At 42.8% G+C, this 24280-nt stretch overlaps 3 protein-coding genes across 7 annotated transcripts in view; 2 read left to right on the top strand and 1 right to left on the bottom strand.

Annotated features, from left to right (window-relative positions):
• rnaseh2b (ribonuclease H2, subunit B) overlaps window positions 1-24280 on the top strand; it is an 81236-nt gene that overhangs the window by 6095 nt on the left and 50861 nt on the right. For 2 of the 3 annotated variants that reach the window (XM_085136497.1, XM_085136495.1), the window contains one exon: window positions 145-308. In XM_085136497.1, coding sequence (XP_084992623.1) covers window positions 145-255 — 111 coding nt within the window. In that variant the 3' untranslated portion in view covers window positions 256-308. Of the gene's footprint in view, window positions 1-144; window positions 309-24280 lie in introns of those variants that run through there. The other variant, XM_085136496.1, reaches the window with a different exon arrangement.
• c9h13orf42 (chromosome 9 C13orf42 homolog) lies at window positions 341-5173 on the bottom strand. Of its 2 annotated transcripts, XM_085136499.1 has the most exons (3): window positions 4754-5173; window positions 4525-4669; window positions 341-2286 (listed from the first exon to the last, which is right to left on the bottom strand). In XM_085136499.1, the coding sequence occupies exons 1-3, from the start codon at window positions 5171-5173 to the stop codon at window positions 2042-2044; spliced, it is 810 nt and encodes a 269-aa protein (XP_084992625.1). In that variant the 3' UTR covers window positions 341-2041. The 2 variants fall into 2 exon arrangements, with proteins under 2 accessions (XP_084992625.1, XP_084992624.1); XM_085136498.1 differs by having other exon boundaries at window positions 4525-5173.
• Window positions 6440-15248, top strand: LOC146500440 (TLR adapter interacting with SLC15A4 on the lysosome). 2 transcript variants are annotated; one of them, XM_085136493.1, is made up of 2 exons: window positions 6440-6530; window positions 7287-15248. In XM_085136493.1, exon 2 carries the CDS (start codon window positions 7289-7291, stop codon window positions 8240-8242), a length of 954 nt encoding a protein of 317 aa, XP_084992619.1. In that variant the 5' UTR covers window positions 6440-6530; window positions 7287-7288; the 3' UTR covers window positions 8243-15248. The 2 variants fall into 2 exon arrangements, with proteins under 2 accessions (XP_084992619.1, XP_084992620.1); XM_085136494.1 differs by lacking the exon at window positions 6440-6530 and adding an exon at window positions 6770-6830.

The following is a 24280-nucleotide window of genomic DNA, read 5'->3' as shown; positions in this document are numbered from 1 at the left end:
TTCAAGCCTGGTGTACATCGTGTATTCACAAGGCTGTGGCCCTTACCTTGTAGATTTAATTGAAGTTGATGTTATGTAATTAATTTCCTGCTGTCTCCACACAAGGGCGTTGTGTTATATTGATTTTTCTTTTTTGCATTTCAGCCGCCCAAGAAGATGACGGCAGCTCAGAAAAGTCTAGCTAAGGTGGACAAGACAGGCATGAAGCCAATGTCGTCCTTTTTCAGCTCCAAGGTCAAAGCAGAAAAGAAATGAATGTGTTTGATTTGTGTATGACATTTCTAATAAAGAAAAAAAAGTATTTGAAAGTACTTTCTTTTTAAATACTTTGAAGGTAAAGGGATCGTGGCACGTAATTTAGCATTCCTTTCAAACTGATAAATATATAATATTTAAAAAAAAACATTTCAGATGATATGGGTTCCTTTAAGTTTCTGAATACTTCTTTTGCAACAACCACAAACTACACAAAGACTTTCTTTAATCCTACTTTAGTACCTAAACATTCATTCAGATCCTCTGTATCCTGAAATTGAGTGACAGGTATTTGTAACCCTGGGAAAATAAAACCAATAATGCAACACTTGCTGTATACCAAAAGTTAGGTCAGGTAGATTGTGTTTTATTGACTTTTCATGTTTACAACTATTTTAACTTTAGCAATGATAAATACAATAACTTTGGCTGGTTTTGAGCTATTCACACAGCCCAGTCCTTGGACTTGCTGAACTTCTCTCTCACATAAAGTGCTCTGACTTTGAAAGGAGCTATTGTTAAATTTTTCATTTTCCAGTTGGTTTTGATACCTCAGAGGACTCCAACCTTTCCTTGGGTCTTACCTGTACACTACTGTACAAAATTCTATATCCAACACAATACTTAACCCTCACTTTGTTCAGTTTAAAAGAGACATTAAAAGATAGGTTTAAAAAAACATTCTTCACGATATCAAAAGAATTTCCTGATCTTTTATTTTAGAGTATACAAAAATGATCCAAGTTGGATCTTTAGTGTCATCAAATTGATATGTATCTGAAATCAGTACTCTCTTGGACACTATTACATGCATTTTGCTGGTACTAGATTGAAGCCCATTTTGCCTTCCGAAGTTCCTAAATTCTCAGTGGCATCGATTCAACAAGGTGCTGAAAAGATTCCTCAGAGATTTTGGTCCGTGTTGACGTGATTTTGTCACACAGTTGCTGCAGATTTGCTTGCTGAATATCTGTTATTTGAATTTCTCGTTCCACCACATCCCAAAGGTGCTCGAAAGGACTGGGATTTGGTGACTGTGTAGGCTGTCTGAGTACCTTCATTTTTAGTCTTTTTAACATGATTGCTTTCAAAGGATGGGTAACTGAGGTCACAAAGTGATGGACATGGTCAATAGCAATAGTCCTGTTAAATTGTGGTGTTTAAAGCAGCAGGAAAAAATATCACCCACACAATTACACTACCAGCAGCTGTTAATAGAAGGCAGGATAGATCCATGCTTTCAGAGTGTTTGCACAAAATTCTGACCCAAAAATTTAGATGTGGTAGAAATCAAGACCAGGCAACATCTTTCTAAACATGTTTTGATGAGCCTGTGTGAACTGCTGCCTCAGTTTCCTGTTCTTAACTGTTGGGAGTGACACCTGTTGTGGTCTTCTGCTGCTTTAGCACATCTAATGTTGAAATATAAATATGTAATGGCCCTGGTGTCACGACTGCTGTGTTTTTCAATATAAAGTTATTTGGGGTTTACACTGTAATGCAGAGGTGCACCAAAAGGACACTTGAACAGAGTGAAATCCTTATTAATATGAAATATTATCACTTGTGCATTTCTTACTGTGACATGTTCAAGTCTCTGCCAAGGAAAAGCGAAATTTTAGAACACAAGGATTAAAATATATTTCAACAGCTGGCCGCTTTTGCTTTAATAAAATTATTTTCTTTATTAAAAACTAAGTAATTGTCTGCACAGCTTTATTTATTTATTTTACCGGTGTCAAATGATCAGTGTGGCAGTGCTACTGATTTCAATGTCCACTAAGCTTCATTGCTTCTTTAATTTGGGCTTGAAGCGCAGTGTCTGGAATGCGCTCTCCACCACTTTGGGCAGGTGGATCGGGTTTCTCTGAAGTCGCAGCCTGCTGCTCGTGGACCCGCTCTGTTTCTTCTTCGTGGGGATCCTTTCGTTGGCACAGTCAGGAACTGCTCTCTGGTCCGAAGCATCTGAGACTCGAGGAACTCGCAAGACCCAGTTAGAGTGGAGGTCATGTTCGGCCGAGCTGGAGGCCACTGTGGGAGGAAATGACAAGAACCCGAGGAAGCATTTAATATCTGTGCAAGTGGCAGCCATAATTAAAGCTATTTGAAAGAAAAGAAGCTTCGCTGTTAGCATCGATGCGCTGTCTGAAAGGAGCTTTCAAAGCCTAAAGTAAAATAATCATTATTTTCATTATTTCATACTTTCCCTGTAAGGTTGAGTGGGCAATGGGGTGAGCTCAAGCTGGAATTCTCAGTGTTTCAACTACTTTGTTTGACTGTTTTCTTGACTTGTACTCATGGCTTTTATTAATGAGAATATTTTCACTGGGTTGTAGGTGTTTAAAGAGCTGCTTTTAGCTGCTCCCTTCTTCACAAGGACCTGCCACAATAGGTAGCTCTGCATATTTGATTCGGCAGATCTGTACTCCAGATGCCATTCATGACACAACCACACAGGGGTGTCTCCTCCTGGGAATGAGCTGGGGATTTTTCCCTTGTTAAATAAATGTGTAAACCTCTCTGGAGCTACTGGGTCATCCATGTTTATCAGGTTTAAACAGCCTCCGTGAAGGGATTCACAAAAGCCTGATATTTGATATATTTATTTAGTAAACCTCCCCAGGATGAATGAATCTAATCCTTAGCAGCAGCTGAACTAAAATTATGGATCTGGCCTCAAATGGTCAGTGTATATTTATATCTCCCAAATTATGTCTACTGGTCTAATTAACATAGTTTAATAACAATTGCTGCATTTAATTCAGTGTGACACCACTGCTCTTGTGTTTAAACTCATCAGATAAAGATAAACAAAGATAAATCTTTAGAAGCATTTTTCTTTACTGCTACAAGCAATAAGCTTAATACTGATACCAATACACACCTTGAGCCTAACATATATCCTTGGATAATGTTATCTGTGCTACATGGATAAGATTACCAGTAACCAACACAGACAAATGAGGTGTTAAATGTACGACACTTACACATGAAGATGAAGTTGCAAGGATTTATACAACGTGACTGAGCTTTTGTTACGAGTTAGTCTGATAAAGCTGAAAATTGTCCCAAATCGACAGGTATAACAAAACCGAGAGGAAACTACGAACACACACAAAAACATCTCAGTGTGTGTGCACTCATTGGCAGGGGTGTTTCCATGATTTTTAAGTGAGGTGGCTTCATAATAATAAAGCAGCTGGACTGAAGCACAAAAACACAGCGAGGGAACAGATAATAAAATATATTAGCTGTGCAACAGCAGAGTGGTAAGAGGTAAATAGTATTGTCTCAAATATTCTCTTTTAACTCCTTCAAACTTTACAAATGTTTTTACAGATGGGGAGAATCAAATTGAAATAAGTGCTGACGGTAAACAATGTATACTAGATGTAAGCCAGACCCCCCCCCCCCCCCCCCCCCACACCTTTTCTGATTACATTGTTTTTATATGTCTGGAGTGGGCAGAGATGGGCCTTTTTTTAGTGCCATCAGTCTTTCAGCAACATAATGCAAAAAAACATGGTGATCATGGGTAAAGGCAGACTGCATTTAAAATTGGATCCCTAGCATTTAATTTGAAAATAAGAGATTGGTGAGGCCTTGGTGGAGGAGTGAACCTAATAGTTTATCATGTTTTGTATCTAAATCTGCAAAATACACGACGTCGACTGTTGAATTAACCTTGTGTAGTTGAGGAGGGATAGTGGATGTTGAATATGGAGCTGCCAGGCATGAAGAAACCAGGAAAAACCCAGATGGATGTAGTGAAGGAAGACATGCAGAGGGTTGGTGTGACAGAGGAGGATGTTAGGGAAATAGGGAAGATGGAGGCAGATGATCTGCTGTGGTGAAGCCACAACAAGAAGACGTTGGAGTAGCCTACTTAAAGATCAAGCACCTTTGACCATGTGGTGCGTGCATTCAAAAATGGCATAAAAGCCCTTTTTACATGTTTAACTTAGTCAGCTACATCACTGGCTTATGAATGCATGAATGTAAGCAGGGCAGTTTGCTGTGAAACAGAAAGCCTATATCATGTTTAGCAAATCACAGTAAATATTCTGATTTTGACCGAACCAATTTAATCATTGCTTTTGCAGTTTAAGTCTCACATCACATCCAAAACAGAATATCCAAACAAGCTGTTGGTGGCTTTATCACGTAGGTGACTTCACTGCTCGTAGGTTTCCAGGTTGTCTTGTAGGTTGAATGATCCTCTCTCACTTCCAGCATTACTCAAATTAAATGCTGGAATTTCAAACTCACCAATAAAATCCACGTCTGCGTGCCCGTCATCCTTGTACGGCTTGCGCAGAGGTTCGCTGTCACAGCTGGCAATGACCGCATCAAAGAACTGCAAAGTGTCGTCCTCGGTTGGAACTGGGGGTGCTGAGGGTTTGGCTCTTGATATCTGTGGTGTAAAATGATAGAAGAAAAAAGAAAACATCTTTGATATTTCCTTCCATGTGATATTGGCTGCTTGGTTTAAGCTTACCGGCCCCTCCTTTTTAGGCGGCGAGGGCGCAGGCTTCTTCTTGGAAGAAACTGTGGCCTTTGCGTCTGTACCCTTCAAGTCGCTCACACTCTTCATGTACTGCCTCCTCAGAGCCACAAGCGCTTCCAGGTATTCAAGGCAGTTCTGATTCTGTGAGTACAGCCATATCCTGTCCTCTTGTCTCTGATAATAGTACAAGGTCGACTCGATGCTCACTGTGCTTTTGCTCCGTTTTAAAGTCGAGTCCGCAGCTGTCTGAGTTTTCTCCCCTACAACGAGCATGGAGGTGCTGCGCACCAGCCTGACAGTGCAAGCGTTGTGGTAGTCCTGCTCATCCCGACACCCACTACCACCACCACCATCCCGTCCTCTCTGTCCATGATGGTTGGGACGGAACACATTATTGATCTTTCTGAACATTCCTCTAAGGACAGTATATCATGTTGACAGACTCGGTCTCCAGTTCCCCTTTGCACACCATTTATCCATATACAAAAAAAAGTACAAACAAACAAAAAACAGTTGTTGTCCTTTATGGGAGTCCTTATGACATCTTTGCTGGAGCTGTTCAACGGGACCAGAAGCTGTCCAGGGTGCTGAAATCGCCAAACTGCTACCTTGTTGTGCTACAAGAGCAGACGTGAGACAGGTGTCTAACCTGATCTCAGCATGTCTTTAATGTTATCGGATGTTGCTCAGCAACATTGCTGTAGCAACGGGTTGGTAACTCTACACTTTGCGCTCCCATTACTGAGCAGCAGACCTGCGTCAGACATCTTAACCCACAGGAGATTAAGTGGACAAAATAACTACAGCCACCAATGAAACTCTGGACCTTTTAGTTTTAGTGACTATAGCTGTGAAGCCACCTGTTTACACATCTGATACTAGAGAAAACGAAAGATAATCAGAAGCAGAAAGCTGCAGTTACACATGGGTTTACTCGTTTTGACTTTGGTGGTATTTTGTGCTTTCAAGACTTATAATTCAGCTGTATGAACAACCTAACAGCCTCATGAGTTTATGCTGTTATATATTAGGTTTCCTTTCCTCATTAATAAGAAATAACTTTCTCTCATGTTTCATGCACTGCTATTGTTGGAGTTCCCTATCACAAGCAGAGGAAGTCTGGACAGAAAGGAGTCCTTCAAGCCGACAAGGGGCTTTCATCTCGAAAAAATCCAGGCCATAAATAACACCTGAAACCTCTCAACACTTTCGCCACATATCTGATTTAGACTTAGGTTTGCTTCGGTGTATAGCTGTACTACAGCGAAGCTCGAGTCAAGTGAGGAAAAAGAAACAATTTCACGACCATCAAAGCCTCTGGGCTCAAGTGACTTTGACAGTTCAGTGCCTGAAGAATAGGCAAAGCATCAAGGAGGAAATGATTATTTGTGGTCACATAACTGAGTGTGAAGTTACCACTTCTGCTTTGCTGTGAACTCAGAGGATGGGAAAAAAACAGTTTAAGCTAAAAAACAATCAACAATTAATAAAGACATGCTGTGAAAATTTTGAGGTACTTCAAACATTTGTGGTGTGATCTGCCATAAAACGAAAACAGGAATCAGTTATCTGGAACTTTCTGTTTCCTTGTATTTTTATCATATTAAACACGACTTTCTTTTCTGCTTTTATGCAAAGCTCAGTTGCACACCTGCTTTGCGAGGAAATGAAACATCAATGGTTTCTTTTTACAGCGCACATCTCGCCTTGCTGTCATCCAGCATCCACCATTTTACCTCATAGTGCAAGAAGGAAATCTGATGTGGAGGTAGGCACGTCTTATTTAAGTTTGCCAGGTATAAAGGGTTTAAATAATCAGGGAAAATACCAGCTAAATCCCATGAAAACAACATATTAGTTGTAAAGATTACAAGCTGAAATGCATTAATGATGAGAGCAGAAGTTTGGAGTATTGGGATCAAGGTGAAAAGGGATAGTCCCACTTCCTTTTTGGATTGTATAAAACAACAGCCAGGTTCAGACTCCAAAACAGACTTTTGAGAAAACCGCTTTAGGACGTTTAGTGCCAAAATACAGGCTTTAAGCTTTTCTGTGACTCAGATCAGAGGTAGGAAGATCATTCTTTTTCATAGATGAACAATCTTTGGAAGTGTTAAACCAACATATTCTTCTTACATGTAACTTCTTAGCCACTCCAATTAAATTTTGAAATAGTCTGCAAAGACTTTTCAACAGGGATCAATTGTGCAGCAGAAATAGTTTGGTGCTTCTTATAATGCTTATACAAATTTTTCTGTCATTGTTGCTTTTGTCCCGTTTTGGTGCCTTTATTCAAATGCATACTGTTCGTATGCACTTAAATAAAGGCCTATAGGGATGTGTGCTGCTATATATATATATATATATATATATATATATATATATATATATATATATATATAAAAATAGCATCGTATGGTGATGTGATGTGAGACGTATGGTGGTAAAAATAGCATCGTATCACATGTTAAATTCCCTTTACTCTCACTGCATACATCTTCTGAATATGTGCTCTTTCTTGCAGCCATGCTTTGTGAAGGCAGATTGTTGATCATGACCTACTGTGAATTCGAAGAGCTGGACTCCCTTCCTTCTGAGCCAGCTTTCCAGAATGCTTATGGGTCACAGAAAGCAGCTGCTGCCCTCATACCAGCTTCCACCAGACATGCTCCACTTGTTCATCACAATTCCCTGGAGAAGATGGCTACAGACAACCGAAGGGCTTCAGCTGAGTTGTACATTTCTCCTTTGCAGTCCTTAGATCTTCAGAGAGCTCATCTAGGCAGGCAGATCTCTCGAGAGATAGAGATCCCGGCCCAAGCTCACTCAGGTGGCGATACCCCTTTCTTGGTTCCCTCGTTCTGTCAGAGCTTTTGCAAAAACTACAGTGACCTTCATATTGCAGGTGACCAGGTGCTGCCTCTCTCAGCTAATAATTGCGAGCTGAGGGTTTGTGCCAATGTCCTGGATGTTGGTCCCTTTATCCAGTCTTGTGATGTGCCCCCAGCTGTGGAAGATTCCCTCCAAGGACACGAAGCTCGGGATGGGATGCTGTTTCCACTGAGGGGAGGTTCGAATCGGTGGAGACTGGGGAGCGGCCGTGATCGGAGCTTTTTGCTCCAGGGGCATGAAGGTCCATTTTCCAACTCCCTTCTGAATCACTACCTGGAGCAAAAGCTCCTGGATCTGTATCAGCAATACATGATGGAGAATATGGCAAGAGAAGGAGCCCCTGGTTCAGACTCTGACGCAAGTGCCATTTGCCCTTTACTGGGCTCAGAGCTGGTCCTCACCAGCCTGGACCAAATCACTTTGCAGCTCAGCCGGGAGGGCAACATGGAGGCCGGCTTGGCCAAGGACATGGTCCTGAGCTGCTTCCTGCGAGTCGCTGGTGATATGCAGTCAAGTGAGATCAGTACTCCCTTTCTGCAGATTTCTAATGAGGCGTCCAGGGAGCAACTCACAGAGAGTAATGAGTGACCCCACTGTCAAGGAACTCCTTCATTCCATACTGCCTTTCATTTCAGTACAACACTGAAAAAAACCAGGATTGGACTGATAACCACATTTTTATTTTATTAGCTCTTGAGAGGATGTGGGATTATGCAGTAATTACCTGGAAAATGTGCCGTATTTATGCGTCCTAAATTGAATTTGCAGTGATGACACTGGGATCTGTGTTTACCTGTCTTTAGTGCAGCTTTAACTTTCTAAAGAAAATAAAAACAGGAACTGAAAACTGAAACCGCTGCTTCCCGTTTTTCAAAAGAACATCGATGGTCTAGCAGAACAACACGAAATCAAACACAGCACGCTGCCTCTTTATGTATTATGTGCAGCCACATCTAAGATCATTTTGCATGCTTAATGATCACTGATTAATTAGATTTGACTCTTTTTTTTTCATAAAGCAAACAAGGCTGTTTATGATCAAACTAGGAGGGAAGACACTGAATTTGCAACAAATATTCAAAAGTGCAGCCTCGAAATGCCCTTTGATCTGTCATTCTAGGCTTCACACAGCGACTTCATCGGCTCTGTTACCTAAAAATGTAGCTGTAACCAAGTGCTGCATGAGCCGTTTGCTACCCCAGTCTCCCCATCAGGACTGCAGATGTAAAGAATTTGATTTCATGATGTCTGAGCAGCACATGAAAAGATATCACATGCTTTAACGAAACAGATTTTCTATTAATTCAAAAATCATCATCCATGAGTGTAATTGCTCCTTAAGAATGAAAAGAAAACTCCACGAGCTGACTATTTCCCCCTCCTCCACTCTTCCTTGAACTCAGCTGTATGATGAGGACAAAGATGAATCAAGACCACTGAAAATGATTGAAAGAAAACAAAGGCACTTTTGTACATCTCATGTCATTTATTCTCTTGTCTTGCAGATCACCTTTCCCCTTACTGACTCATCCACAGATTAATATCCCACCCTTGATGAAATTACTTATATTATAATGTGACTTATGAATGGTCCCTCTCTCTCTATGTATCATTTTATGTGTTATGTAGCCAATTAGAAACATTTAATAACCCCTAAGGACTCTAATTAGTTTATATAATTGTCCTTTTGATCGTCTGACTCTCTGGTGTTAGCATGAAATACTATAGATCATGGTTTTGGAGGCTACTCTGAAATCCATTTAAATGATGACTTTAAGGGGGTCGGATTCTTGCCTCCTTAAGTAATTAGCGCGAGAGGATCCCTTTAAAAATCAGTCACCTGAAGCACAATTCGGAGTTCCTCTTTGAGCTGTAGAAAAAGGCTCTGACCGTCTGACTGCCCGCTGCTCTGACCTACTCCCACAAACCTTTCTGATCTTCTGCAAACCCATTCACAGCCAGACCCAGCGCTTCATCCTCCATCCCCGCCGCACTGCCGTTTACTGATAACCTGTTGTTTAACCTCGGACTTCTCTTCACCTGCTCAAATAGATTTTATCCAGTATCCTCGGTTACTGGCTTCTTTCAGGCAAAAGTTGTTTACATCTCAGAGAAATCATACTTAAATTTTTTTATAGCTCAGTCCTTTAGGTCATTCCTCTTTTATCATGTTTCCACGCCTCAGTATCTTTCGCTTATTATGTTTTATTTTAAATGAGCTGTTATTGTAGCAGAATGTAGTTATAGTTTCTCATCTTGTTGCATACTCATCACTCCTTGCCAGTGCACGGTGGAATCATAAGTAATCGTCCGCTGAGAGCCTACGGGTGGGTGTTAACAGTAGGTTTGATTTGTTGGAGGGAGAGATTGGAAAATGGGAGAGTTTGTTTGGAATATGATGTGAGGAGAGTGACACATGACATGTTGCCGTATGTATGCAGTTCAGCTCGAGCTGACTTGAATTAACTCACGGGTTTTGCTCCATTTGTGCTGTTTTTGAGTTACTGCTACTCTTTTGTTCAGTTCTCAGTCTTTGAGTTGAATAGATTGCTGTCTTATTAATGGATAACTTTTCCCTAAACTTACTTCTGAAACTCTCCTTGAGAGAAAATCTGAGAAGAACGGGAGTCATAAAGCGCTGATAATCTTATCTAACTGTCTGGCTGAATCAATGGTAGAGCAAGGTTGTGTAAGAGCTTTACATATTTATTTCTAAAGCTTCTTTAATTCAGAGTGGTATAATAAAGTCACGATCTTAGGTTAAAGTTCCCCCTGACTTAAACCTGTGCCCATGTATTTTACTCAGGTGTTTTTTGCTCATTGTTATTCCTTTAACTTTCACACTTTGCTGGGTGAAAGTCAGTATGCGTTCAAAAATTGATATCTGGTGTAAGAAATTGTTGCCCTCAAAAAGTAACAGTTCTTTGAGGTGGACATTGAAAGAACTGGATAATTGGCAGGTAGGTTGTTCTCTTCACCTTGGGGTACTTGTACACAGTTTTTGTCGATATCTACCCTCATGTAATCCCAGACTAAGTGATGATCACGACGCTATGAGGGGCATATTCTTCTGTGAGGGGCACATCCTTCTTTGGAGGGGTACTCGAGCCTGTGAGGGTGTAGCTGAGGTTTTTTTTGGAGTTGTTGTCATGTTGCAGGAAGAACTTGAAGGCTTTTTGGACATTTATCTGTTTGCTCAACTTAAAATGATGTTTGAAACCACACACGGGAATGCTTATGATCACATTTAGTTTGAAAACCAAATGTTATCAAATATTAATTTCTTGTGCACTTGAAAAAAATTCAATTACTGTCAAATTCATATAATGTGAATTTCTGCATGTTTGGAGTATCGAGTGTTTCCCTTGCATCTAAGCAGTATATTTCAAAGCCCAGGACAATTGTTTAAATTCTGAAATTAAACAAATTGGGTTTCATGATATAGCTCCAGGCATTCAAATCTTTATTTATTCTCTTACAAAAAAAGAGCTTCACTGATTTTCTTGTAAGTCTTGCAGTTTGATAATCAGTCACAAGGGGGAAGCATTGCCACCTAACTTAATCCTCATGGCTTTGCCCCTCTATACCTTTTATTCCCCCTTTTCACCTCCTCCTTACAGTCAGTGTCTATCCAGCCAGTTAATGTCCTCTATCTTGTGCACCCTTTTACTCTATGATGTCATCAGGACTGGGGTGTAAATCTGTCCAGATAAGGATAAGCATATCTACACCACAAGATTTATTTTTGGAAAATATTGCACATGTATAATTTTTAGCAGGGCTGGACAATGTTTTTGCACATTTATTTCACCCTTTTTTTCTCCACTTTCAAAGACCAGCGACTCCAGTGTAGCCATGGCCTTCTGATCCAGTGTTTGATCAACTTCCTTGTTTCCTTTCCAAACAGAAAGCCACAGGAGGAAACTGTGTTTACCGAGCTGAGTGCCGCAGTCGGAGCCCTGTGAAGTCTCAAGGCCGGAGAGACACATGTTTGGTATTTCTGCTTCTATCTGGACTGAACATTCCAGGTACATGTTAAAGGAACAAAGTTCTTACAGACCTAAACACAAACGCTCACATATAAATATGATTCACCCAATGCCAAGCCTGGCAGCGTGAGCACATTCAAATAAACTAATTTCCACAGACCTTGGGGGAAAGAAAAAGAAAAACAGACCTGTTGTTCCAGCAGAGGTTATAAGAATTGTTTGAAGGGCTGAAGGTAACACCACATAAAGCAGTCTCTCAGTCTGTTTACCTAGAGACCCTCAAATTCACCGTTCACACAAATTATGCACGCTATTTACATTTTCTTTTCAGCAGATTTATAATTTACAGATTTTATTTTACTCGTTTGGTTTCAAATGCTTTATAAGTAGAAGGACAAAGAGTTCAAAAAATTGCTATGGGGAGTTTTTTTTTTTTTTTTTAAGGGAAGGAATGATTTTTGGAGAAAACATGAATAAAAAAAGACAGACGGAGAGTGGTGAAAACACACACACACATGCACGCACATGCACTTCTCTCATGGCCTAGCAATGAAACTAACGGGGAGGTTGAAGTGTTGGAGTGTCTTTCAGAGGTTCATAAAGTAATTTCCTCGTCACAAAGAGCTTTTAACATGGAGGGCAGTGGAGGCAAGGCCATGGGATTTTATATCAAAACCAAGGTCCCGTTTACACTCTCACTATTGTGGCTTTAATGCCTTTCGCACTCTGTGGCTTCCCTTTATTTAAAAAGCTTTTACTATGCGGCCTTGTTAATTGGAACAGTCACGTATGTTTACATTTCTTTTTGTGACTTTTCATAATTTGTTAGCGCCTACTAAAAGTCAAGATCTTTCGGGTTCTTCAAAGATTTACACAGACTCACACGCATGCAGGAAAACACGTAAACGCACACACAAGTGGTAGCATTTCTGACTACAGCTGGTGTATTGAAGCACTTAATTCGATTAACATTTGTTCAGAAGCTCAACTTTGCTTGAGCGATTGCCTTTTTTTTTTCTCAGATTATATTCAGTGGATTGACCTAACAAACAAGAGGCAGCATGCAGGAACATTAAATGGCAGCCCTGCTCTGTAACTGTCTGATTGACACTGGGAGATATACGTGGTGGAACGGGAGAACACACATTTCCTGGTCGGTTAGCTGCTCAAGGCTGCAGAGAGCCCGCAGTGAAGCGGGTGACCTTGGTTAAGCTGGAGCAGACAGAGAGCGACCTTGAGAGACAGCGGTGCAGCAGGATCTGGCTCTCAAAGAGCTGGAAAACATAATGCGTTCATGTTTGAGTATATATCACAGAACTCAGAATGTGGCTCTGAAAACAGATTTTCCCCACACGCTGTCCTTTACTGGATAGCTTATTATGTATTTCTGATTTCCAAGACATAACATTCATTTGTGGACCTGATCCTTGTTTTTCATCTTTAGATTCCTCAATTTCACAGATAGAGTAGCTTCAAAGTGTTTTTGGAGGTTCTTTTTTTCTTCTCCACTTGTCAAAGCACTACTGTGTTCTCATGTGTTTGTCTTTGATTACGACTTTGATTACTGTCAGTGACAGCACGCGCACACACTGACCTGTCCTTCTGGAGATTTTGATGAACTTTTTCTTTCGCCCCTTCTTATATCATCTCTGTTGTTATCGGTTTTTGCATCTTTTGTGTACTTGTTTGTCAGATGGTTTAGCTTACAGAGCAAAAAATCAACAGTGTCTTTTTATTATCTATCCTTCCACACAAGTCCAGTAACATTTGACTTTAATGAAATGGGGAAATAAGTATACATATTTTCACTTTTTGGTGTGTAAAGAGGCTACAAACAATAGGTTCTCAAACTGGCATGTAAAATAATGCATAAGACACACAGAAAGAAATACAAAGTGCATTTTTTATTTGAAACATTTTTCATGGACGGTATTCTTTGATTGCTTAATGTAAAAAGTAACTAAAGCAAAACACAACCAAGAGTTTGACCACTGTGCTGAATATTTACTTTCTGAGGGCAAACCCCATCGGGCTACATCATGTGCAAATAAATACTGAAATTCTCACATAAACAAACCATACAAATCTCATGCCCTATCATGTGTGTATATACACACACCTTATAGGCGATCGTGGCTCAAGAGTTGGGTGTTCGCCTTGTAATCGGAAGGTTGCTGGTTCGAGCCCCGGCTTGGACAGTCTCGGTTGTTGTGTCCTTGGGCAAGACACTTCACCCGTTGCCTACTGGTGGTGGTCAGAGGGCCCGGTGGCGTCAGTGTCCGGCAGCCTCGCCTCTGTCAGTGCGCCCCAGGGTGGCTGTGGCTACAATGTAGCTTGCCATCACCAGTGTGTGAATGGGTGAATGACTGGATATGTAAAGCGCTTTGGGGTCCTTAGGGACTAGTAAAGCGCTATATAAATATAAATACAGGCCATTTACACCTGTGTCTTACTATGCTAATGCACATGTTGGCAGCCAATACACAATATACAGATTAATGAATACAGAGTGCAGCTGTGTGTGGTGGCTCACATAGCAAACACTACACAACTTGTCAGACACTTTTTAGGCACATGTTGCTACTAACAGGTTGGATCTCCTTTTGCCTTCAGAACAACCTTAATTCTTTATGAGAAAGATCCAACAAGGTGCTGGAATCAAAGATTTTGGTGTATATTAACATGGTAGCATCACACAGTTGCTGCTCATTTGTCAGTTTCACAACATCCATGATGTGAAACTGTCACATCTCTCCACCTCATCTCAAGATCTGGTGACCGTGTAGGCCATTTAAGTACAGTGAACTCATTCACATGTGGAAGAAACCAGTTTGACATGGTTGGAGCTTTGAGACATGCAGCCATCAGAAGATGGGTACCACTGTGATCATAAAGGGATGCACATGGTCAGCAATTATACTATATACAGTGACCATATAGTGTACGTCATGAATGAAAGTGAGCCTTCAATGTATAAATCTTGATACTGGTCAGTTATCTATGAGCGTGATAGTTTGAGGATAGAAGCTGCTGTATCTGGTAGTTTTGGTGTAAACAGCTCTTCAACCTTGGCTGGAGGGAAGGTGAAAAAATCCTGTACAAGATGTTGGATATCTGTAATGATGCTTTTTTTTTTTGTTCTTGCATAATACCTTAAGCACAGTTGATCGAATGTAGCCCCCCTCGTCCTTGCTGCTCTGTTTGCTCTCCACTGTTTGCTGTAGTCAGTTTCTGCACTGCTTTCTGGGTGCACCACATCAGAGTATGATGGATGTGCACAAGATCCTGATTGCAGTTTAGAGCTGGCTCAGCAGCTCCTGTGGTAAATCATACTATGCAGTCCAAGTTCATGTGAATACAATCTGCTTTTCAAAACAGTCCACGAAATGTGTGAAAGCTGTTCTGGGAAATGTTATTCAGTGACTGCTGTTCTGGAAACTGTCTCATAAACGATGGAATGAGCGCTCTGTGGTCAGTATCTGGTTGACGATAAAGACATAGTGCTTCAAGTTTAATTCTGCATGGCAAGTGTTGGTACTAAGTTGTGTGATGAGAGTTTAAAAAACACAGATGTTTCCATGCTTGCTTTGACTGGCTGATGTCATCTTGTCTCTGCTCAGCCATATTTCTTATTATTTTTTACATTTTATTTTTTGAAGTTGTAAGCATCCTTTGTGTCAGCTGACATTGTGCTTTCATCTGCTTTGCTACCAGCGGTATACTTTCAGGTATCACCACAGTCGTCTTCATTCACTGCTGCTTTCAGGTTGTGCCGATGCACTTGTGTTTCATAAAAATCTTTTCTTTTGTACTTTTCCTTTGATCAGGCACAAGTATTTTCATGGTTACATGAAAGCTAGGGGCAATGATGCAATATTCTGCTCATGCACAAATTCAGAAATTGGAAGTTTCCTCTTTACCAGATAGATAACTTTTCAGTTTTTCTAGTGACAACCAAGCGTGCCTGTAGTACACCAGGGAGTGATGTTTCTAATTAGGATGTGGTTGCCTTTCCTCTTTTCCCAGAATGCCTTACTTTGTTGTCATAACTCTTTTTTCCTCTCTCTCTGCAGACGTCTCTAGCACTATATTGGCTTTTTGCTTTCAGTTTCCCCCCTTTTTTTCATGTATTTCAATGATATGGGGTTATACTTTCTTGTTATTCAGAATCAGAGGTTGTAGGTCCCTCCGGAATAGGCAGTAAAAACTCACTGACTCACATTTTCTGAAGTTGCATTTTACAGGCTGGCTTATTAAGCAACACACAGGTTTCCACAATCTCTGGGAGAATGTTCACCATCAGCAGGGGAGTCTTTGACCAATCTCCCTCTGGGTGATATGGTGTTCTTCTTGAGCCTACAATGTTCCAGCTGGTTGTCAGCTGGATGAACAGCTGATTTTCCAACTCAAAACTTAGGGTATAGTCATCAAATATCTTGATGTCTTCTATCTTGTCTGATTTTGATGTTTTATAGATTCGTACAAATCATGTGAAATGGGATATTATCAATATCTTTTCAACACAGCATTGTTTTTTTTTCTCCTGGACAGATCCTCCAGACACTCTGAGTGCCAAGTAGCGACACTACTGCTAGGGGATGTTTCATTGTGTCTGCTGGGCCTTTAAGGAGCTGAGGATGACTTGCTAAAAGCTTTTTAGTCACCGTGATATGGAAAACAGATTGTGTTTCTCAAAGGTCAAAGGTATATTCAAAACACTATTCCGATCCTCTCTTGTGGGCCCCAAGTCATAACAAAGGCTGTCAGATGTATTCTCTCAACTAAGAAGCAGTAATGACAGGCCTTACTTGATCCAAGAGAGAAAACAGAGAGTTGCTTCCCAAATCATCCATGATGGAATAAACAGGCTTCTTTCTCATGTTACGATGGGAGTCTGTTTGTTATTGGATCCAGCCTCAAGTACAGGAACAGCTGGTTTCAGCGCTGCCAAGCTTCATTTTTTAACGCTGAATACTTTGTTGCGTGAAGTCAGTGACACTCTGTTGTGAGTGTGTGAAAGACAAGGTTGGCAGTAATCAAGCTACTGAAATCTGCGACAGGTAGACAAGCCCATAGTTGAGTATAAACGGTAAGTGGCCTGGTACTTATATAGCGCTTTTCTACTACAAGCTTCGTCACCCAATCACACACACATACATTCATACAAGAAATCCCAAAAATCCCAGTCTCAGCTGACTGCAGGTTTCCCCAAACTTATAAACAGTAGATTTACATGATGACTGAAACTAGCACCACTGATGAACAATGGTTTGTGAGGTCTCTTAATATGCAAATTGTCATGACCATCGATCAACAACCACTGATCAAACAAACAAGAACATCATATCAAGAAGGCCCTGAGTAAATATCATTATCCTAGCTGGACATTTGTCAAAGCTGGGAAGGCACCTGAAGAAAGCGCCAGATGATCCAGCAGAGAAGAAGGACAACTGCTGCCTAAGTAAGAAAATCCTGAGTGACGCCTTATGTGTCGGAAGTACTGGAACAGCTAAGATGCATTTTGTCTAAACACTACATCTCTTTGGCTTTCAAACCCCAAAACACGCTGCACCAAAAAAAAAAGATCAGATTCCCCAACACAAACAGAGTAATGTAGCGTACGCTGGTAAGTGTCAGGAGGATTGCTGTGATTTATACATCGGGAAACCAAACAACCTCTGGTTAAGTGGATGCCACAACATAGAAGAGCCACCTTGTCAGGCTAGGTCTCTACATTTACACCTAGAGGCCAGTGGACACTCTTTCAATGATGAGGATGTACACAGGAACGCTGGTTTGAGTGGGGAGTCAAGGAGGCCATTTACGTGGAGAAAGAAAGGTCTGAATCAAGGAGGGTGCCTAAGGGTACATCTTTCACCATCTTACAATGCTGTGATTGCAGATATTCAGATATGTTATAATACAAATAAACAAATTCTTTACTTGAACAAAGAAAGACACAAGTTGCAGCGATTATTCAGCTTCACATTGCAGGAATAGTATAGATGAACTGTAAGATGAAGAAAACTTTATTTTACAGTTGGCAGTATGAATAACATGCTAAAGGGGTATGCTTAAAAGGTATCCCCGTGTGTCAGAAAACAATGCTGTTGTGTCTTGCATTTATATATAACATCTTGACATCAGTATGTACCAAGCTGGGAGTGAGAATGTGCTGTCTTGTCTAACCCATAACATACAGAGTCAAAAGCTAAAATAAGATATGGTGTTTACTACATATAACATGTAGCGACCAATGTAAGAGATGCCAAGGTAGCCTGGCAAAGATTGCCTCATATAAACAGGAAGTTCATCAAGTTTAGCAGGCATTTAGAGGAGGCCTTGGACTTGGCAAAAGAAAACATGTATAGAAAGCAACACCCTGAAGAGCGAGGAAAAAAATTACTGATACAAATAAAGTGTGGAGAGGAAGCAGAATGATGTGCCAAGCAAGGCCAATAGATGAACTTGAAAAGGCAGAAAAGAATAAAGGGTAATTGGAAAGAACTTCTAGATATAAAATTATATTAATACAGGCGGAATGTGGCTTGCTTTAAAACTATAGTCAGCTGTCGTAATTGAAGAACCAAGAATGTTTGTTTACATGCATGTTGTCATGCTATCAGATGGGGTTAATACAAACGGATATAGCCTTGAATAAACCTTTGTGAATCAGGGGCCCTAAAGTGGCTACAAGACAACCCCTGCAAGGGGAATGGTTTTGCAGGTGGTGGCCACGGATCATTGCGCTCTGCTTATCCTTCCTGACTGATTTTTTGCTAGTTTTACTTTTTACTTGTGTCCTTGTTATTGTTGGTAGCACGGGGCAGTACTTCTAGCCCATTCGTGTCGCACCAATAGTCCAACTCACCCATAAGTGACATCATAAGAAGGTCTGCTGTGTCTCCCACGACTTTCAAGTGCGTAGAAGAGATGCCAGGAGATGAGGTGTTACACGAGAAGACGTGGAGAGGGCCACAGAAGACCATTAACCTGGCAGCACAATATGAGGAGCATCGCCAAAACCCTACAAAATGACCGGGCTGCTCATGTGTATGTTTGTGACCAAACTGAAATAATCAGATGAAGGTGGGAGGTCCTGGAGCCAGTTCTCCCAGCCCCGCGCTCTTTAGCTCGACTGAAATTCACTAGAGAACACCAGAACTGGCAGGTTGCCCACTGGTACCCTGTTCACTTCATAGATTATGTTGCAGGCAGCACATCATTCATCAGACTCTTAAGTCTGAACCTGTTCTTACCTGTAAAGAGAACGGGGTTCCAAGTTTGGCAGGTAGCAATCACCTGCCAAACTCGGCACCCACCCCCATATAACTTAATCAAAGACAGTCCCTAAAAGTTAGGAAATCACAATAAGCAATAGAGCTTAGGATCTCATGCAGGGTAGAGAAAAGTATTTAAAAAACAAAAGATAAGAAAATTCTACGGCTAAGGTGTCAGCTGCTTGAAGTGAGGTCACTTTCCAAGTACAGATACACTTTTTTTCTTGTATACTTTATTGAAATTTAACCCATTTACTCAGTGAAGCGGGCAGCCATTGGGCGCCCGGGGAGCAGTGTGTAGGGACGGTACTTTGCTCGGGGGTACCTCATGGTAGCCGTTTAGTGGATTTGAACGCCCGATCTTCCGATCAGGGGGCCACCACTCTACCTACTGAGCTATCCCTGTACCTTTTGCTTGTTTAATTAACAGCAACACTAAGTCTTTATCTGCCAAATGTAACTACAGCCGTTGATAAAAGAAAGAGAAGGAGGGTGAGTAATTTTGATGCACTTCAAAAAAGAAAGTTTAATGCTTTGAGTTTGGAATATTGAAAGATTGAAAATGTTGCATTTTCAAGGCCTTGTAGATCTTTAACTGCACAATTATCAAGGAAGCAAAGCAAAGTCAGACAGCATGACTCACTGCCTGCCGGCGACTCACTTACAGAAATTTGAAAACATCTTTGTTGTTCAAGGTGAGTAAGTTGAAGAAAAGAATGCCTCGCTGCCAAATTTAATGAGAATTTTTAGGGGTGTGAATAAAAAAGAATGTGTTTTATCTCTCAAACAGGAAACCAGTCCAACTTCTTAGATCCCCAGTTTCTTTCTAAATGTATTTCACCTATCAGCTACATTTTACTTGCCTTGATCCGTCCGACATCTCAGCCCCTCTACCCTCACCTACTCCTATGTCTCTTTGTGGCACGCCGGCATTGTTATTGGTGTCATAATTTACCTCTTTATGCAAACATGACCCTGTCCTCAATATGCCGGCAAAATATTCATACTGTAGTCACCGTGAGACCAATAAAGAATGAGATAGGAGGGACATAAATAATTTCTTCTTTGCTACGGTATTTCATATTTCACTCAGCTGCATTTCCTAGTATTGCAATATGCACATGCATTTATGCATGCATGCCTTACCTGTGTTTTCTTTATAGGCTCTACATGTGAGTAGTGGAGTGTGACATTGTTATGAAATAAATAGATCAAAGGACATACAGAGATGAAAAGCAAGGACAGGTGTGGGGTGCAGGCATGAAGGCGAGTAAATGGGATACACAGGAGTCATGTGAGGCATTTACGCATTTGTATCGCTGGTAACTTAAGACGCTACCTTTTAGACCAACTACAGGAGTGCAGGCAGAGATAACTAGAAGGCGTGTATTGCTGAAGTGAAGATGGTCTTAAGTAATGAAGAGACTGAATCGAATGAACCCCTCAGAGTGGCACAGAGGGACCATTGTGCTGTATGGATTTGGTAGCACATGTGCACTCATGGGTTTGACCTTGGCTGCCTCTCCCTCTTCTCCTCCCTCCTCCCTACACGTTAACCCACCCCCAGGGTCCCACTCAACCTTGGCTAATTAGCTCACATCCCAGTGGCACATGTTCAACACGCAATTTATCCACAGCAAGGACATAACAACTGCAGCGTCTGGCCTCTGTGCTGTTTCTCGTTTATTCTCTCATGTTACCGGCGCTACACTGTAGCTTGCTTATCTGTTTTTATTTAAGTATTATAACACAGTGCTGTAAAAAAAGTACAGCTTTCTCCACAGGTTTTTTTTTTTTTTTGCATATTTGTCACACGTTTCAGGTCATCAAATAAATGTTGTTATTAGACAGAGATAACCTGAGTTAATGTGAACGGCAGTTTTTAAAATATATTCCATTTATTAAGCAAAAAACGTTATTTAAACCTATGTGGCCCTGTGTGAAAAAGTAATTGCTCCCCAAACCTTATAACTGAGTGTACAGTGAGTCTTTCACATGGCTGTGGAGGAATTTTGTCACACTCTGCCGATTTTTTGTTTTTTTAATTTCAGACACATTTTTAAGCATGAATGGCCTGTTTAGGGTTCACTGGATTTAAGCCTGGACTTTGGCTAAGCCACTAGAAAACTGTTGTTATTTATTTATTTATTTCCACTCTGCGAATTGCTACCTTATTGTGGTAGAAGGGTTTGTATATCCCAGGGATCCCAGGGGCTATGTCTTCTGGGTGCTTTTGCCCTTGGCAAACTGGTCCTGGGTGAGGGACCAGACAAAGAGTGTGTCACGATCATGGGTCTTATGACCCAGTGTTTTGAGTTTTAGTTCATTTTGATGTTTTTAGTTTAGGTTTAAGCTCATTAGATTTCTATGTTCATTTGCTTATTATATTCCCCTTGTGTTTTCAACCCTTGTGTTAAGTCTCCTTTATCCTTCATGTGTTTCATGTCTGTTTCTTATGTTGTCAAGTTCATGTAGTCATGTCAGTGTTTCATTGTTTCCTATTTTATTTTGAAAGAGGTCCTGTGTTTTGGTGCTCTGTTTTGCTCTTTCCCTGTGGGCGTCATTATGTTCATGTTGTGTCTACTTTGCCTTTCTGTCCCATGTTTCAGCTCCCTATGTTCTGTCTCAGTTGCTGTTAAGTTTACATGTTTTGAGTTCAGTCAGTGTGTTTCCTGTTTTACTTTGAAGGTCCACGTCTCATGTGAGTGTTTCTAGTTTTGCTTCCCTTGTCTCGTCCAGCCTGATTACTCCCAGCTGTGCTCTCCTTCTGTGTCTCATTCCCTCGTTATCCCTCTGTGTATTTAAGCCCTGTGTTTCTCTTTGTCAGTGTCGTAGTCTCCCTCATGGCTGTGTTTCCCTGTGTGTCAGGTTATCCATGCCCCAGTTTAGTTTTGTTATATTTTTCGGTCCATTCTGCAATAAAGCAGCTTTTTGAGTTTAATTTCATTGCCGTGAGTTTTGCGTTTGGGTCCTTCTCCTGCCTGTACACAGCCGAAACATGACAGAAGACTACGACCATTACATGGACCCAGCAGACAGTGAGCTGTATGAGCGTCAGGAGGCAGCCATCGCCCAGCTGGAGGAGGAGCTCCGCTGGAAGCCGTGGCACGCTCCGGATTTTGAGCACATATTCCGCGGAACTCGGCTGGCTTTTGGGGGTCCCCGAAGTTGCCAAAAGCCTCCGCCTGCTGCCCCGCTCACACCCAAGCCTCGGCCGCTTCAGGTGGGAGTGCTCCGTTTTTCTTCGGATGCTCACGCTCTAGCCTCTGCATTGCCGTCCCGCACGTCAGAGGCTCAGCTGTATGCCCCGTCAGCTTCCTCACCTCGGAGGAAGCGACGCTCACGCCGCCGTCACTTTTCACCTGCTGAGCAACTCCCACTGGTGAGTTATAATGACTGCTTTTCACACATCCCACCTGAAACCATAACTGAAAAGGACAATAAACTCACTCCAGACACTGTTGGAGTCTCCCTTTTGGATGATGACATCGACTGGGAAAAGCCTTTTCGTTTTGCTCCCTCTGAACAGGGAGAAGCCAAAGATAATAAGCACTCGCCAAAGGCTGTTAAAGGAAAGACTGTGAGCAATCGTAGCAGGTCTAACACACACAGTTCAAGTTCTGTCAGTTCTGGTTTTGTCAAGTCTGGTCCAGTCATCCCCAAGTCAGTTCACTCTAAGACTGTTAACCCAAGGACTTTAAAAACTGCTAAAACAAAGACTGTAAAACATGGTGGAAGAGATGCAAAATTCATTTTTGATAGGTCTGTTTTTGTTGACCCAGTATATATTAACTCTGAGCCTGCCCGTTTTAAGACTGTTTTTTCTGAGCCACCTCCTCTGCCCCCTTGTGTTACTGCTTCCAGGGCAGCTCGGACCCAGCATACCCCTGCACCCGTATCAGTTCCTCGGGTGAGGGAGGCTGAGGTCCAGCTCGTCTGTGCTCCGGTTCCCAGGCCGGCTGAGGCTCTGCCAGTCCCTGCACCCGTACCAGCTCCTCGGGTGGGGACAGCAGCTGCCCAGCTGTCGCCGCTACCTGTCCCGGTTCCCAGGGTGAGGCCAGCTGGGACACAGCCCACCTCTGCACCCGTACCTACTCCTCGGGTGGGAGCGGCTCGTGTCCGGCGGGTGTCTGCACCCATTCCTGTGTCTGCTGGAGGCTCAGGCGAGCCTATCCAGCCCCTGTCCTTGTGTTCTGGAGTCTCAGAGTTAAGTCAGCAACCATCATCACCACCATCACTACTGCATGCATTTCAGTCCATAGCTCAGTCATTAGCTCTGTTAGCAGCCCAGTCCATAGTTCATTTTCCTGTGTTTCCGTTAGCCCAGCCCTTTGCCCACTGTGCAGTTCAGCCATCTCCCCAGTGTTCAGTTCCGCCATTTGTTCCACCACCCGCTCAGTCTTCTGTTCAGCCAGTAGTCTCTGTCCCTACTGGTCCTGCTTCGGCGTCAGCTGGAGGGCCCGAGGAGCCCGTCCAGCCTCATGCCACGTCAGCTGGAGGGCCCGAGGAGCCCGTCCAGCCTCATGCCACGTCAGCTGGAGGTTCAGGAGAACCGCACCAGCCTCATGCCTCGTCAGCTGGAGGGCCCGAGGAGCCCGTGCCGCCACCTGCAGTGCCGCCACCTGCTGCTTCCGCGCCTGTTCCCGCCTCACCTCAGCCTGAGAACGACTCCGCACCTGCTGGCCCTGCCACGCCTCAGCCAGAGGACGACGCCATGCCAGCTGGAGGTTCAGCCGAGCCTGTCCAGCATCCTGCCACATCTGCTGCAGCACCACCAGCTGCGGCTTCCACACCTGCAGCGCCACCACTATCTGGTCCTGCCACGCCTGGTCCTGCCATGACCCAGCCAGAGGTCGTCGCCACGCCTCTGCTCGTCTCGCCTGCCATGACCCAGCCAGAGGTCGTCGCCACGCCTCTGTTCGTCTCGCCTGCCACGACCCAGTCAGAGGTCGACGCCACGCCTCTGCTCGTCTCGTCTGCCGAGCCACGTCCACGTCCAGCATGGCTGTTTCCGGGGCCTGTCAAAACAGCCTGTCCATGGAAACCAACCAAACCACCCGAGGGGTCACGTCCACATCCACACTACCGTCAACCACCTGCCAAGCCATCTGAGGGCCTACGTGCAGACCCACGTCGCCGCCGGCCGCCAGCCAAGCCGCCCGACAGGTCTCGTCCACGTCGCCGCCGGCCGCCAGCCAAGCCGCCCGAGTGTGGCCAGTCATGCCTGCTTCACCACTGCCACCTTCCACGTGGTCGGCCCCCGGACCTGTTCCCATGCCGTTGCCGTCCGCACGGTCGGCCCCCGGACCTGTTCCCACGCCGCCGCCGTTGCCGTCCGCATTGTCGGCCCCCGGAAC

Source organism: Neolamprologus multifasciatus, chromosome 16 (assembly GCF_963576455.1).
Source record: "Neolamprologus multifasciatus chromosome 16, fNeoMul1.2, whole genome shotgun sequence".
NCBI classification, from domain to species: domain Eukaryota; kingdom Metazoa; phylum Chordata; class Actinopteri; order Cichliformes; family Cichlidae; genus Neolamprologus; species Neolamprologus multifasciatus.
The sequence above is the reverse complement of the archived record's forward strand: the minus strand, read 5'-3'. Positions and strand labels throughout refer to the sequence as shown.

Excerpts from the sequence above, each read along its gene's own strand:
- c9h13orf42 (XM_085136498.1), bottom strand. The coding sequence starts at position 5,173 with ATGTTCAGAAAGATCAATAATGTGTTCCGTCCCAACCATCATGGACAG. Across the intron at positions 2,287-4,524 it reads CGCAGACGTGGATTTTATTG|TGGCCTCCAGCTCGGCCGAA; the intron begins GTGAGTTTGAAA and ends TTCCTCCCACAG.
- LOC146500440 (XM_085136493.1), top strand. The coding sequence starts at position 7,289 with ATGCTTTGTGAAGGCAGATTGTTGATCATGACCTACTGTGAATTCGAA.